Consider the following 17,346-nt stretch of genomic DNA (forward strand, 5'->3'; position numbering starts at 1 on the left):
AATTGGTCAGATTTTGTTTTAAGCCATGACTATCATAATCAGCAGCTTTGTGTATAAAAGCTTTCATTGCAGTTTACAGTTTAGAAAGGACAGATCTTTCAAAATGGCAGACATAAACAATTACTTTGTGGAGTTTTCATGAACAACTAAATCCGTGCAGAGTCAAGAAAGAACCTCAAGACAACTTGGAGACCAGGACACACGCACACACATTGTTTCTAGACCAGGGGTGTCCAGCTCTAACCTGTCCGATGGTTTCTAGCGGAGGTCCTGAAGACCTTGAACAGCTGCTCTGGGTGTGTTTAACTGAGAGGCCTAGGGGCAAAACACCGTCTGCCTCGTGTGTAACCTTCCAGAACAATCCATCTGCTTCAGCAACATGTGTTCATCAGTCTACATCAGCTCAGCAACTAGTAACCAAATTAGTAAAAGAAGAAATCCTAACGTTGAACGCTGCTGCTCTGAACAACCATTTTCAACGTTGATAAAATAATAAGATCTCTCGAGCAGCAAATCAGCATCTAGAATGATTTCTGAAGGATCATGAGACATTGAAGACTGGAGTAATACATTAGAAGCTTTATCTAAAATTTTAACAGTTAATTATCAATTTTATCTTTTGACTTCCGCGAGCTTATGTGCAAAGCCGACTGCATAAGTCAAGTGACTATTACGTTTTGAATATGGACATTTTTCTTACAAAAACACACTGGTTTGCTTCAGGAGGACTTTGTTCACCCCCCAGAGCAGTGTTATACACTCTTTTTGAATGGATGTGCATTCTATTAAACTTCTGATGGACCGATGGAGTGTAACCCCCACTGAGAGCCATTAAACAGCTGAATAAATTTGAAAATCAATTACCATCTAGAAGCAATTTAATCAAACAACTGCTAATGCGATCAGAATTTGGCAACACTAACAGCATCTTTACTCCTATTATCCAAACAACTTCTTTAATTCCATATAATATACTTGATTACACAATCATTTAATGGCCTATATTAGTTACAGATGAAATGAATGTTACACTCAGCTCATTATTATTTTCAGTAAATGGAAAAAAAAGCTAGATCAGCAGTACCTACAGTATTTTTATCATTATATCCGATTTACACACTTGCTAGTACTGGATCGAAACCCTTCAGGTCTAATCCAAACCTTGTCATTAGAATACAACATTAGAGCCAAATGAGCAGCTCTGTATCTTCCAGTGATGATATTCTCCTACTCATTTTACCTCATCTTATTAAAATAAAAGCCTGTGGGGCATCAAATGCAATTAGAACAGTCCTCAAAATCTGAAGGGGCTCTCCCGATGGAAAATGACTTCCAAAGGATTATTTTCAGGGACTTTTCCAACTTCCTCAACTCAGTCAGAGAGATTCTCTCTTTCTCAGGGTAGAAGACTACAGATATTATTTCGAACATTGCATCGAGGAATCAACCATTTCTTTATTCTGAGCTATTCCTTTGCAGATCCACTTGTTGTTTTGGCTCATTATCATGCATTACAGTTGCTATCAGCTTCTTTTCACCCAGTGAAAGTGTGAGCAAACGTGTCAAAATCAGACTTATGTGCATGAAATAAATAGTCCCAGAAGTCCTGCTGTTAGGGACTCACGTGCAAAGATTGACTGTGAGGTTGAGTGAGAGTTTAATGATGTGCATTTAGTTATGGTGCACATGCACACGGAGTTGCTGAGTTTGCTGATAGTGAGCTGTACTTTAGTGTGTTACCTGTCAGCATTTCGTTATTAATCTCTCCTTGAGCCATTGAGACTTTGTGAGACATCTTGATCTTTGCATGATGGTACTAATAGCCTGTGGGCATTTAAAACATGCATCCTGTACTTTGGATCCTATTCCCACATTTTGAACTATGAAAGCTTTAGATACCATTGGTCCATAATTCTGTTTGTTATTAATAGTGGTCATGTTCCATCCTGTTTTAAACATGCAGTGATACACCCTGTACTTTAGAAACCTATCCTTGATCCACAAGTCCTAGCCAATTAACGGCCTATATTAAAACTTCCTTTCCTTTTAAAAGTACTGGGGAAGATTGTTCTTTATCAGCTTTCCTCCTTTTTAAAGAATATATTGATATATTGAACAAGTCTGGGTTCGGAGCTCAGTATAGTACAGAACCAGCCCTTCTGTAAGTGTAAAACGATTTTGTATTAGCTGTTGACTCTGGGAAATGTTGGGTTCTGGTCCGGTTGGAATCTAAGGTTGGCTTTTGTACACTATCGACCATTCTATTTTATTGAGACAACTGGAGCAGTATGTTGGGATTAGGGGAACAGCATTGAACTGGTTCACATCCTATCTTAAGGGCTGACCTTTTTCTGTTGCTATTGAGAATTTTACCTATGTTATATACATGTGGAGTACCACAGGGTTCCGTTTTAGGCCCGGTTTTGTTCTCCCTTTATCTTCTTCCTTTAGTTATAATTTTTCTTAAATATATGATCTCATACCATCTTTAAGCATATGATATACAGTTTTATCTTCCAATGCAACCAGATGACAATATATCTCCAGTCTCTGATCGATAGTGTAAGTTAAGTTATAAAACTTGGATGGCAGATTTTTTTATTTTTACAGCTAGATTCTAAGATGGAAGTGTTGGTCTTTGGATGGCCTGAATGTGCTTCCATCCTTTCTAAACCTTTGAATCCTTTAACTAAAACTGTAGGCACATTTTTAACCCGGCACTCAATTTTGATAAACATAAATTCAGTTGTAAATTTTTTTTTAAGGAAGTTTGCTAAAATTAAATTATTTATTTTAAGGATCTGGAGACTATTATTCATGCATTTATTTAAAAAAGATTGGATTATTGTATTTAGGAATTACTCAGGTCTTGTTTATCTGATCTCCAGATAGTCCAAAATGCTGCAGCCAGACTTTTAACAGAGACCAAAAAGAGAGAAAGTATCACTTGAATTTTAATTAGTTGGCATTGGTTTTCTGCTGAGTTTCGAATCCAGTTTAAAGTATTGGTGTTTGTATATAAATCTATGGCAGGTTTGGCACCAGGTCATCAAATTATTTTTTGTTATCGTTACCTATGACGCCCCTGAAACTTAGGGTGTTTTTTCTGTGTCCCATTGTATATAAAGATTAGCCTTCTCTTTTCAGGTTTTTAAGTCTTCACTTAAGACTTATCTTTTAAAACGGCTTTTGGTCTGGAGTAAACGCGGTCAAATATTTTATAATGTGTGATATTTTTTTATATGGTTAGTTGTTTTATGTATTTTAGTTTTTAATGTTGTATAGCCCTTTGGTCGACACTGTCAATATTAAATGTGCTATATAAATCAATAAAACTACACTAAACTAAATTACCATCAGTGCTGGGTAGATTACTTACAAATTGTAGTCCGTTACTGATTCCAAAATTCATGATAAAAATTATGGTTAACAACATAATCCATTACATTACACATTTCAGGTATTATAATCAGACTACTTTTTGATTACTTTTGACCTAATTTGTTAATCACATTGATTTAAATAGCAGAATCTTGTACAATGCTGATATAAAAAATACAATTCCATTCATTGGAGTGCAATAAACATTAGATCACATCAAAGTTTCCCAACCTGGGGTTCATGAAGGAACTGTGGGGGTTTGTGAGTTTAATTAAAAGCTAATAATGAAATCATACAAATGTTAAATTACAATAAAACGTTTTACATTAACAACAATCAAATCAAACCCTTTAATAATGTAATATATTTTAATTATAAGTTAATTTTTGGAACCTGATAACATAATCCAGATAACATGGAACCTGTTGCTACCTAGCACTGGGTACTATGTACTTCAGTGCTTATAGCTAATCCAAACCAGTTTACTGAAGTGAATGATGCCAGTTCACATCTGATTCTAATGTTGAAAGTGTACCAACATCTGAGACACAGCCACAAAAACCTATATGATCAGTGTATGAAAACAAACCTCAAAGCCAGCCTAACCTAACTGAACAAATATTGATCGTTCCAGAACTTGCAAGCGTCACTCTTTATGAGAAGAGCTCAAACTAGGAAATAAACAGCGCGGTCATCTGTCATTTACACAAAAACACAATGCCAGCAGATTCTATCATTAAAGTCAGCTTCCAAAACGTATTTATTGCCAAACAACGTCGTTGGCTAGAATTTCTTGATGAGCTCAAACACAACTAAGACACCGAGGCAAAAACAAACATATTCATACATACATAAATTGTTGCAACCATTATAAAGAATGAAATACAGATGCATAAGTGCCAGAAGAGTTCAAACATGGATCATCCTACAATAGGTACCGTTCAAAAAGCATGCAGACTTAGTTTTAAATAAGCTTAATTTAATTTATTAAAGTCGTCTGCCCGAGGGTAAAGGAATGAAAATAAATTGTGTCCGAATGTGGAACCACTAAGAATTAAGCCTTTTTTCCTGCAAACGTGAGACATAAATATCATCAATAGTGGACAAACCACACTATTATTGAGAAAGTCATCTTTCTTTTCAGCTCTATATAAAACCTGAAGATACCAGCTTTATATAGTCTGACAGAAAACACCTATAGCCATAACACTAATCTCTCACCAGTCGTGAATCATAAAACGCATGAGAAACGCATGAGTATGTGTTGAGTTTGAGCGAAAGCACGTGAAATACTACGACAATCACACAAGTGTGGTCAACCTGAACAACAGATCCACGCAGGAGTTGCAGCATGCGGCATGTTTTACTAATGATGGTTCTGAAATAAATAAGTAGATGCCAGAAACGCCTCACTTTCCCTGGAGAAAGCTTTGAAAGAAGCTTTAGCGGCCTGGCTGAGGACTTTGTGAAAACAGTGAGTGTCTTTCACAACAGACAATGGCTCAAATACAGCGAAGACTACTGCTTTAAGAAAATGCACAAGATTTATAATATCTTAAAAGTTATTTCTAAAATAAAGTTTACAGCTGTCTACAGGTGTCAAATGTATCATTTCATTTGTTGTACTAGCATACTTGTAGTTATTTTTAAATGCAATGAGAGCCATAGATTTAAATACCATACTTAGTCATGAATTATTTCAACACTGATTTCTGAAAGATCGTGTAACACTGAAGAATGGAGTAATGATGCTGAAACATCAGCTCTGCATCACAGAAATAAAGATTTAAAAATATATTCATATTGAAAACAGCTTTTTAAAATTGTAATAATATTTAACAATACTACAATTTTTACTGGATTTTCCTGCTCAAATTCAGCTTTGCAGTAAACATAAACTGCAGCTTTTAATGGATCATGTGGACCACAGTTTAATAAATAAATAAAAGAGATGACTCACTTCTGACTGCTGGAATGGCATGCCAACACAGATATAGGATTTCCTTTCAGAGAGAACAGCAAAGCCACGGGTAAACTGATGCTTTCGTAAGTTTGCTGATTCACTCTCATTGCAGGCTGTGGGCACGGCTTATAAGACAGTGAGTCTTTACGATTTTCATTACCACATTTTTTTTTTACGAACGTTGCACAAGATAACATTTTAAGCACATATGTTTTAAAGTATCACGTCTCTGCTTGTTCATGACACATTACATCATCATGATGAACATCTAGACCATCGTAGTGAATGTTCCTCCAGTTACCAGATCAGCATAATGTGTCACTGATATGATAAACACAAAAGCCCTACGCTGGCCTTCTCTTATCTCCGTAGGCTGCTCAGAATTACTGTGTAACCCTCAGAGTCTGTTGACCCATATTTCACTATTGCACAATAACCAGACAGACGAATAGAGGCCGAAGGGCAGGACACAGATGGTTAAAAGGGTGCTGTTGTTGTTTTTAAAAGCGGTTATGTCATCTGGTAAACATCAGTGACATGACACCCTATGATGGCAGGCACCCTGTCAGCTGTTGAAGCATTTGACTCATATTTATCTCAGTCAGCAATGAGTTGCTCCTTTGCACTGTAATGCATGCCCCTTAATGCTTCGTAAACAAACTCATATTCATGTGCATTCATGTTTGCATGAAAAGAAATGTGAAATTTAAGTGCGTTAGCACCATGCATGCTTCTATGCACGTCCATGAACTTGAAAACAAATGCTCAAGTTCCTCTCCTGTTCCCTGACAAACTGAGTGCAAAACGAATATTGCTGTTATTACGGACGAGTTGAACGCGCACTCTTACCTTGGTGACAACATTTTGCTCTAGTCCAATTTGCAGTTGACATCCTGACTGCGTACAGACGCATTGTGATGATGATGATGATGATGATGACCCATTAGTGGGGTCGTTTCCATTAGCCACAGCCGACACATTGGACGAGTTCGGCTGCACCTGAGCGCACGGATGGGGCACATACAGGAGAAAACTGTCCGAAAACTGGCTGAAGCCTATGAAAATGGCCGGGATGCATGTTAAAAGGACCAGCAGTTTCTGAAATCTCCCAAATCCGCCCAAGTGAGGCAGCACGCGGTTATCGATCTGCGAAAGTAAACCCTGCCTTTTATCAGTTTCGGGGGTGACGAAGCCGTTCTCCGGTGGATGAGACTCGATGTCCAGCTGAGACACGGCCATCACCGTCTCACACATACCGCAGCGCGGCTCGGGAATGCGTCAGAACCGCACAATCCGCGTTCACACCGGATGCGCGTACCTGCAATCAGAAGGAGAGCTCGGTGTCCGGTGCTCGGGGAGTGGTTCGCGTGTCTTCACCCGTTTAAAAGTCGCCAGGAACTATTCGCGATCAATCAGTAGAGACTGTAAAAGTCACCGGCTCGGCCCGATCCACTTCCCAAACACGCTTCTAGTCAGAAACAACAGCGTTCAAGGAAAGCAATTCGTTTCGTCGGCATGTTGCGGATCCGTGGCCATTTCCAGCCTTCACAGCCAAAGGTAACACACCTGTCCCGGTCCGCGCGTCACATTACACTCACACCCGCGTCATGACCCACTCACGAGCGGAGGAATCTCTCCCTCAGACACTAATAACCGACTTATTTCGGTTCGCACACTCTCGGTGATGACAGGGACCGAGCAAACCGTCCTGAGGGCGGAACCTCGACTGAACGCCCCTTCAGCCATTGAGTCCAGTCACAGTGTTCAATTACTGAAGCTCATTAGCCTCTGTTTACTAGTATACAAGCTATAAGCTACTTTAAAAAAATTCATGTGGTTGTGCTGTTTAATAATCCAATTATCTTGTGTGAGGATGATATAGACCTGTTTTCGTTCTGGTGTAAATGCTGCCATCTATCTGTATCTGTCCAAACTGGCATAAATGACAATAGGAAAATAAATTACAAATTCAAATAAATGTTAAGGTGTATTTAACAAAGGACTTCTGAATTTAATATAAGCACATCTCAGAGAAACTGTTCCTGGGGTGGTGTAACCTTTTAAAAGGTTCTAATGTGCAATTAAGGTGTAGCCTACTATACACTTTGTGCACTAATGTGCACCCTTGAGGGGTAAATCAGGTACAGAAGTGTACCTTTTGAAAAGGCACCGCCCCAATAACAGCCTTTGTACCTTTATTTATTAATAAATTTTTCATTAATTATTTTCTTCTTTTTTTTCTTCTTTTTTTTAATCAGATGTTGGATCAGATGTAGGTAGCCTACATACACAGCAGTTGCTTTCCAGATGAAGCGATCTTTAACAGACATCTTGAAGATGTGCGCGTGCTATCTGGGACAGGTATATATACATGTATTTATTTATTTATTTTTATTTATTTATTTATTTTTTTGAAGCAACAACTTCCAATGTTTAGGGACACGCATTATTGGAGTAATCCTTCCATCTAGTGGTGACCAAAAGAGTCACAAGAATTGTCTTGTAACTATGTTTCCGGAAGAGAGAAAACATGTAAAGCAACTTGAGGATTCGAAGGCAGTGTGTGGGCAGCTGGACTCCTTCTATCTCCGGAGTAACTGAAGGTTGAACATGTTTTTACTTGTGTTCACTTCCCAGTTTGCTCAATTCATTGTTGGACTGCTCCTTTATTCACTGATCCAAGATTCCTGCCATGAAAACAAACAAAGCAATATTCCTACTTTTATTAAATCCTTAGCCATGAATTCTAAAGATGAAAGAATCCTGCAGGAACCGAGTATGATCCAGATAAAGGGAAAGAGAGACAACAGGAGCATGTTGATGTCAAATTAGCCAGTGTGTTATTTGCTTGGTTTGTTCATTTTATTTAGTCCTCGGAAACAGAATGAGTTTACTCAGAAGTTACTATTGCACAGATTTGTTACTTTATGTCTGTTACCTTGACATCATCGCTGTTTTTGTTGTGTTCAATGCCTAATCATCCACCTGTTATTACAGACAGAAAGAGAAGCTGGTCACTGATCTCACCCTTTCACTCAACCTTTGATCCCAGCCATGAGTCATACACACAGTCATGTGAGAGATATATATTAGAGAACGCAGCTACTGTTTGTCACAAACGGAGGCTCTTTCTAATAAAAAAATACAACAACATCTAATTAATGATAAAGTTTTGATTTAAAAATACAAAATGTTTGATTTATGCTGTGGTTTTGTCAAATTTGTCAAATGCTAAACTTTTTAAAATTAGAACGGTTAGGAATATATTTTGTGGGTTCTGACTTTCAATAAAATTCCAGTATCATAATTTATTTATTTTTGTATTTATTTGTTTATAATGTCTCTTGGGTAAAACTGTGAACACAATAAAAACAACTTTAAGACAATGTTATCGAGACAGATTTAAAAGATTCATTTTTTCCAAGTTGTGTGTTAAATATATATATATATATATATATATATATACAATTGATCTTTACCAGATGCTGTTTAATGAGCTGTTTTATTCTCTATAGTTGTTTGTTATGTATAATTATGTAACTAAGAGCTGTTTAGCTGAAGAGCCATTAAATATGCAATAAAAAATATTTAATGGCAAGTTCCCATTAAGGCCACTTACCCAAAGTCATCTATTCAATGCTGAAAAGTAGTAAGTAGAAGTGTCAGCTCATTCTTTTGTGTTGATTATATTAAGTTTTTTCCTCTCTAGTGGTTAAAAAGTGAATAATGTTATTTAAGGCTGATAAAACCATGATATATAACTTCTCTAGTTTTTGACGTTTGTAGATCCTAATTGATTGTGTAGTGTAGTGTAGGAGTATTCACCTGAAGAGTTTACGGTCTTTTGTGATTGCGTAAGAGTGAAATTGGCTTAGTTTTTGTTGGTTGATGAAATCATTAGGTGTGCGTCATCTGTTGTATCATCTGTGCGTGAATGTGTGCAGCTGTAATGACCAAATCACTGAATAGTACATGTGAAAGTAAGACAGATGTTCACGGTGTCTTAGATGTATTCCGTACTTTGACCTTTTCAAGGTTCTCACAAATCCACACTCGCTTGCAAAGAAAATGCATAGGCCCATGTCCTTCATTATACAATTTGCCACGATTGTCAGATATTTCTCTAGTGAATAAAAAAAGCATGCATCAAGCCAAAACCCATCAGAAATGCCTGTGTTCCCTTGCCAGGGAGTTTAGACAAGTAGGGGAACTAGCTGCTAAGGGTGTGTCAGAATAAAGAGTGAGTAATGATCTGTCATAAAAAGGCTTACGCATAGACTGAAAACACAACAAATGGTGACAGAACAGGTGTAGACATGGGGGTATTTGTGCAGCCACGCCTGAACTGTAGAGAAGCATTGGGAAAGAAAGAAAGGCGTTGGTTCACCTCTGTGACTCACCCCTACTAAGACCTGGAAGATATCTGCTGAGCACAAAATAAGATATTTTGAACAATTTGGTAACCAACAATAGCAGGTAGCCTTTGGAAGTCAATACCGTCAACTGTTGATTACGACATTCTTCAAAATATATCACCTTCTGTGTTCAACAGAAGAAAGGTGCTCAGGTTTGGAACAAGTGGAGGGTGAATAAATGATAACAGATGTTTCACTTTTTGGTGAGCTATGCCTTTAAGGGGTGGTTACACTACACTTTCGTTCCCTTAAGCTCTTCTGATTTGTCGAATGCCTCATCTTGACAGTAGACAGGAGCAGGCAGCTACAGTCAGGGAGGAGTGGAGTAAGTGCAGTCAAGGTGAACCGTTCTTACAAAGCACATAAACGTGAATCACACAATGCCTGCCTGATATCATGTGATGCACACTCTGTTGCTAATACACTGATACTACTGAAAATAAAATGAAAAATACAACATGATATCAGAGTTTTGGAATTGAACAAAACATCACAATTGTTTAAACCAATGAGCATTGAGCTGCATCAGCAAGTAATTCTCTATCATACCTTCAGTCAGTAAACTTTGGGTGGAGCAAATGGCAATCTTTTTTGTGTGTGTCGGCATGACATCAGATCACCATGGACCACACTCTGACTCATTTCTAACTATTATGCATCTCATGGTGTTCACTGGAGATTGGTTTAGTGCTGGTTTTGCTCATCCCAAACAACCCTACTGATTGCCATTCATATGCACAGGAGTGAAGACGTATGACCAATAGAAGATCAATGTCACTTCATGACCTTTTATCTAAATTAAAAGAATGCAAACTTTAAGCCCCAATCGTCATATCTTTGTTATTATTATTCTTCTTCTTACCAGAGACCCTGAAATATATGATCAGGATGTGTGAGCAGAGAATATTGGGCAAATGGCTTTGTGTGCTTTTGCTTGGTTATCTCTTTATATTTATTGTTTTATTGCACTATTTGTTTCTGTGAAAGTTCTAGAGTGAAAGTTCCTGACAAGACAGAGAGTCCGTTCACACAGCAAGTTGTGGATACTGATTATGAGGTGGTTTAACAGGAATATGCTCTATCTCAACCTCTTGAAAACAGGAAGGGAGGATGTCCATGAGGATTAGGCAACAACAGTCTCTCAGAGGGCAGAGATTGGACAAGAAGTGAACCTTAAATTGCAGTGTAAGTTTGCTGATGTGTTCTCATCTCTGCCTGGCTGCAACAACCTCATTGAGCACCACATCCAAATAACTCCAGTTGTAGTGGTGTATTGCTGAACATTTAACCCACTCAAACACAAGAAAAAGTAGTTTGGGACAAATTAGAAGTGATGCTGTGAATATGCATAATAGAAGAATAACAGGCTGTGCTTAAAACCGATGGCTCTTAAAGATTTTGTGTTGCCTACCACATAGTAAACACATTGTCAAAAGTTAAATACTTATCCAATGCCTTTGACTAATTTTATTCAACACTGACGGAATACTGGCAAATCCCTTTAACATAAATGCCCTGTGAAATTCTTTACCTCTGTTTTGTTTCCACCAGTGGTTCTTATGCTGCATTCCATTCACAGTACCTCAGATCTCAGAGCGGAGAATGAGGTAACACCCAACTGGAGAAAACCAAGCTGGACACATCCATTATTAGCAGTACCACCTGATTAAAAAATAGAGGTGTGATAGTACTTTATGTACAACTGAGTTTATTGAGACACCGACAAACAGAAGTGCTAATAAATATATTACTACTGTTTATCTTCTTTTGATGTACTGAGCAGCCATATTGGATTCTGAAGTTGGAATTAGTGCGATTCTACTAAGATTCCAACTCAGGACTCTTGACTTGAGAGAGCATTCCAGTTAAAAGTTCCTACTGGGAACACAGAATTTCCAACTTACGAGTACAAACAGAACACAGCAATAATCCTGTTCTTGGGGACCCCCCACTTGCACACCTGTTTCAGATCATCAGCTCATTAGATCCATGAACTGAACTGAATGTGTCAGATAAGGGAGACAAAATGTGCAGAGCAAGGGGTTCTGAGAACCAGGATTAAGTACCATTGGGTTACACCAATTTGTGACTCTTCTTTTCAGGTTGTTTGAGGTCCCAGCTACATTTCAGCGCCTCATGTTAGTCCTCCAACCCTGCCGTAACTACTGGCTTCCTAGATGATCTCATTATGTTCAGTAATGATTGGAAGAGGAACGTGCAGCACCTGAGACTACAACATTGAACAGGACTCTCAGCAGACCCTAAAAAGTGTGCAGTCCGACATTTGTTGGAGGTACAGTACATTCTCTGGGCACTTTGGGTATAGGTATGTGACCCACCACTACCTCTCGGGAAAATCCTTCACACTTTACTTGAACCATGCCCCACTCCAATGGCTCCACTGCATAAAGGATGCAAGCGTGTAGATCACCCATTGGTCTGTGGGTTTAAAGCCCTTTAAAGCCTGAGAGACACACCAAAACAGTGGTCTACTGTCAGGCACTGGTGGTTTTTGAGTGTCAGTTGGCTTTAGTTTTTTCATTGTGTTCCACTCCGTTGGCTCTAGTTGGATGCCGCCCGCAGTTTTCCGGCTGATGCTACATGTCGAATCAGCGGCGAGCTTTCAGCGAGAAAGAGAACTCAGACTGGTTATTCAGCTTGGCAAATAAGTACATAAGACAGATAAGGAACTTACAAAACCAAACCATGACGGAGTAAATGGGGAATGCAAGGAGACTTGTGCTGCATCTGAAAAAACTCTTCAGAGGCAGCATTCCAAGGCAGGAAAGAATCAAGGCATGTTCAAATCTAAATTCTGCTTTACTTCCTGTCTCCAGAGGTACCTTCTTCTGATCAAATTTTGAAGGTAGCATAGATGTATCCTTCACTGCCTTTGATATCCCACAATCCTGTGCATTCTATTCCATGATGGTTGAGAAAAAAAAAAAGATGGCATCTGAAAGTTGCATTTGGTTGTCAGTTTGTGTGCAAATATATCTCTGACTTTTGTTGCAATTTTGATGTTAGTTTCTAGAGAGAAATCAGTATTTTAGTAATTTAATATTCCTTTAGTTATCAAAAAAACTCGTTCTATTTTTTTGTAGATCATTAAACCATTACGCTGCCTCAGAAGTCTGTCCGAAATCACTTTAATGAGGTGCCTTTGTGCAAAAATGATCATACGGCAGCTAGGCATCAAATCAGATGCATAAGTTTATGTTTATGCAGTCTTGTTGTTAACAAGTTTCTGCTAGCTATGCACTACAAAGGGAGCTTTACTGCATGGTTTCAATGTACTCATTTATGAAGTGTTGAGAGACAGTACCAACAAGTTTGTCTCAGTGCACTTACATAACATTAAGATTTTCTCTTATTCCCTCCAAGCATACAGTGTATCTGTTGGCATTGCAGTTAATAGTTGGATGTGTCAGAACTTTCTTAAGTTGAACAAGGCAAAAAACTGAAGTCATTGCATTTGGAAACAAAGATGAAGTGTTCAAGGTGAATGCATGCCTTGACTCTAGGGGTCAAACAACTAAAAATCAAGTCAGGAATCTTAGTCTGATTCTGGATCAGGACCTTAGTTTCAGTAGTCATGTCAAAGCAGTAACTACATCAGCATACTATCATTTAAATAACATTGCAAGATTAAGATGTTTTGTTTCCAGTCAAGACTTGGAGAAACTAGTTCATGCCTTTATCACCAGCAGGGTGGACTATTGTATGCACAACACTGAATCTGCATTACTTAGGGTCACAAACGATATCTTATTATCTATGGATTCAGGTTTGCCAGTGGTCCTAGTTTTGTTAGATCTCAGTGCTGCGTTTGATACAATTGATCATGATTTTCTTCTGAAACGTTTAGAATGCATGGTGGGCATTCATGGGACAACCCTTCAGTGGTTTTCTTCCTATTTAAAAGAAAGGACTTTCTCTGTGAACATGGCCAATTTCTCTTCTGCTTCGTCTCAGTTAAAATGTGGTGTCCCTCAGGGGTCAATTTTGGGACCCCTGTTATTTTCATTATACATGCTTCCCCTGAGTTCCATCTTTCAGAAGTATAGTATATCCTATCACTGCTATGCCGACGACTCCCAGTTTTATTTTCCCATGAGTATAAACTAGAACCGTGCATCTAACAATGCATTAAATTGTTTTAAAGATATAAAACAGTGGCTGACAAATAACTTTTTACAATTAAATGAGAGCAAAACGGAAGTCCTGATTCTTGGATCCTCCTTGTCCAGTCAACCTGGAATAGTCGTTGAACTAGGCCTGTTAGCATCGAACATAAAAGACCCTGTGAGGAACCTTGGAGTAATTTTTGAATCCTCCCTTCTTTTCAACAAGCAGATTAGTGCCGTTGTAAAAAGCAGTTTTTACCAACTGAGACAAATTGCTAAAATTAAATCTTTGCTTTCCCCTTCTAACTTGGAAATTGTAATCCATTCATTTATTACATCTAGGTTAGATTATTGTAATTCACTGTACAGTGGCTTGCCCCAAAATGCATTATCTCGTTTACAACTTGTTCAGAATGCTGCAGCCAGACTGTTACTTGGATTAAGGAAAAGGGATCACATTACCCCAGCGCTGAGAAACTTACACTGGCTCCCGGTCAAATTTAGGGTGGATTTCAAAATGTTGATGTTTGTTTACAAAGCATTATCTGGCCTCGCTCCCAAGTACATCAATGATCTTTTACATCCTTACTCTCCGACTAGAGCACTAAGCTCCTCTGACCAACTGTTACTGAGGGTTCCTCGCTGCCGCTATAAATCTAAGGGTGACCACGCTTTTTCGGTGAGGGGTCCGAAATTGTGGAATAGTATTCCTCTCTATATGAGGTCATCTTCATCTTTAGCCATTTTTAAGTCGTCCTTGAAGACATATCTGTTCTCTGTAGCCTTTGAATAGATTATAAATTATGTGTTGATGTTGATAGAATTATGTGTTGTTGTTTTTTAACTGTTTAAAAAAAAATCATTTGTAAAGCACTTTGGCTAAACCTCTGTTGTTTTTAAATGTGCTATATAAATAAAGGTTGACTTGACTTGACTTGACTAATGGGCTCCTCACTCACTGGCCTTCCCAAAAAGACCATTAGACAGCTGCAGCTCATCCAGAACGCTGCTGCCAGGATTCTGACTAGAACCAGAAAATCTGAGCAAATCACACTATTTTTTTTAATTCCTTGTTTTATTTTTGTGATTATTTTACCTTCTTTTATGTAAAGTACTTTGAATTACCATTGTGTACGGAATGTGCTATATAAATAAACTTGCCTTGGCTTCCAGTGGAGGTGGAAACTCCAGTCCCACTGGCCCCATCCAGGTTACCTCCAGCTATTCGTTTCAGTGTGTCTCAGAGGCAAGATTTGGGTAGTTCTTTCCCAAGATCCCCTTCAGATAATAAATTACATCACTTTGCACCACCCTGTCTTTCCAGCTAGCTCCAATAATGGTAAGGTCACAGCAGTTCAGCCTGCATGGTGAGGGTCATCTCCTGGGGCAATTAGGGTTGCATCTGACAAGTGTTGACTGAGACACCTGAGCAATGTCCAGCAGCCCTACTGTTTGTTCCTAAGTACTTATAATACTGGGTAAACGCACTAAAAACAGTTTAATGCACTATATGAACAATTATCATCAAATAACAACCACTTTCCTCAACTCCACAACATATTTAACAAGTTTCTTTCTAGCCAACCATCACACAAGTTACTGATATGTTCAATAAGAGCCGGACCCAAGAGAGATAGAGAAACAAGAGTCACAACAATACAACCTCTGAGATAACAAAAGGCCTATATTTATTTATTTTTTGTTTTGTTTAGTTCTATTATTTTGTTGAGGTCCAGGACTGTCCAGGACTGTATAGCTAGGTTGAGATATGCTGATCAGGTAAAGTGTAGTATTGCTTGGGCGATGTTCTTTTCTTGTTTTGCTATGCTTTTCAAGTACGTACTGTATGTGAACCGTTGCCGTCTTTCAGTCGTTACATTTATAACATTGACAAGTTTGTTCATGCACAGACGCTTTCCAGAAGTGCAACAATTAACTGTACTGAAAGAAATGTATTCAGAAAATTATTAAGGGCTTGACTGGTGTGTCTGTAGGTGTGTACGGCACTCTTGTTAAACAAGGCACTGTGTCCCAAGTGAGAGACAGCAATCAGTAACTTATAAGTATGTACTCAATGACTTTCTCTGTGAAAAAAAAAAAAAAGATTAGCTTTTTTGGATTTAAATGCAATAAAACAAATATCCCCATAACTTATTTGAAAGATTAATATTTATGTAATACTATTTCAAAGTGGTTTACAGAAAACATCTCAGTTACCTATAATAATTACACAGTAAAAACATAAGACGAAAAAAATTAAATAGAGCTAAATCATATCTCATTTCGCTCTTGATCTTATCTTTATTGGGTTGCAGAAAGTTCACTGATGTACACACAATCATGCTCTCTATACACACTAACATGCCGTTGTTTAATTGCATCTAGTGGTTTTGGGATCTGACAGAGCATTAACTGAATTTAAAAGAGATGTTTTGTTGATTAATTGCAAAGCTAATTGAAACATATACTGTGTATAGGTTAAACAAAACTGGTCCCAGTATTGAGTCTTGGGGGACACCACCATGTCACATGATGCCTGTAGGTGTGTACACAATGCCACACAAATGTTTTGTAATTGACAAAGCTGCTGAGACAAACTTTTGCAGGGAATAGAGAATAGAGAGAAGTCTAAAACTAAGAGTAAGGGCGGGGTTGACCTTATTGCTATGGATAATGTCAGCATGCTCACTAACTATGCACACTGTGATTGGCTGATAGAGGAAGGGTCTGTAGAGATATTGTAGAAATATTGTAGAGCATGATATTGTGTTGCCATTTTCAGATAAAGGTTTTTAAAAGTAAAAATATTGAGCATTTAAATAAAGATTTTAAAATGCAGGCTAAGTGTCACTAATTAATCAAGTAAATATTCATTTAATTGTCAGTTACATTTGATTTGTATAACGCTTTTTACTATACAAATCATTGCAAAGCAACTTTACAGTAAATTAACGTTTCTATAATATTTAGTAGTAGCTTATCAGAGGTGTCTATCAGTTTATGTGCATATGACAGAAATGTACGGAAAAATCAATTATAGACAATCAAACAGACAACGAACACTATTAACAGCAATTATTAATAGCCCTTTTCAATACTTCGAATGTTTTTCAGATTTAGGAGCTAGTTTTAGTGCTAAAACGCTTTGTGAAATGCTCTTAGAGCAAAAATTTAAGAGTCTTAAATTTAGGACACGCCCATTACTCTTAAGATTTTATCCTAAATCGGCAAGTTATGAGTTACTTTTAGCCTTAAAATGTTTTGTGATATGGGCACTGGTGACAAAGTTGATAATTTCTAAATAAATAAATAAAAATAATAGTAATAGGTTTTTAATTTTTTTTTTTTTTTTTTGCTAATGATTAACAGAGATTTGCACCTGATGAACAGGTATGAAAATAAAAACGAACTTGTGGTTTGAGATAAGCTTGTGTAAGAGCCTTGCTGTGTTGCAAAATTT

General features: G+C 37.8%; 1 protein-coding gene and 1 long non-coding RNA gene across 4 annotated transcripts in view; one reads left to right on the forward strand and one right to left on the reverse strand.

Annotated features, from left to right (window-relative positions):
• The window catches only part of LOC113039852 (solute carrier family 22 member 23-like), a 43,207-nt gene extending 35,974 nt beyond the window's left edge, over positions 1 to 7,233 (reverse strand). Inside the window, exon 1 of one of the 2 annotated variants that reach the window (XM_026197973.1) lies at positions 6,194 to 7,233. In XM_026197973.1, coding sequence (XP_026053758.1) covers positions 6,194 to 6,598 — 405 coding nt within the window. In that variant the 5' untranslated portion in view covers positions 6,599 to 7,233. Of the gene's footprint in view, positions 1 to 5,341; positions 6,168 to 6,193 lie in introns of those variants that run through there. The other variant, XM_026197982.1, reaches the window with a different exon arrangement.
• On the forward strand, positions 6,649 to 8,734 carry LOC113039860 (uncharacterized). 2 transcript variants are annotated; one of them, XR_003275094.1, is made up of 3 exons: positions 6,649 to 6,901; positions 7,603 to 7,705; positions 7,782 to 8,734. It is a non-coding gene; the product is annotated as an uncharacterized LOC113039860 (long non-coding RNA). The 2 variants fall into 2 exon arrangements; XR_003275092.1 differs by having other exon boundaries at positions 8,342 to 8,734.
• Positions 8,735 to 17,346: the final 8,612 nt, after the last annotated feature.

The sequence above is a fragment of the Carassius auratus genome, chromosome 2 (genome assembly GCF_003368295.1).
Source record: "Carassius auratus strain Wakin chromosome 2, ASM336829v1, whole genome shotgun sequence".
Lineage (NCBI taxonomy): Eukaryota > Metazoa > Chordata > Actinopteri > Cypriniformes > Cyprinidae > Carassius > Carassius auratus.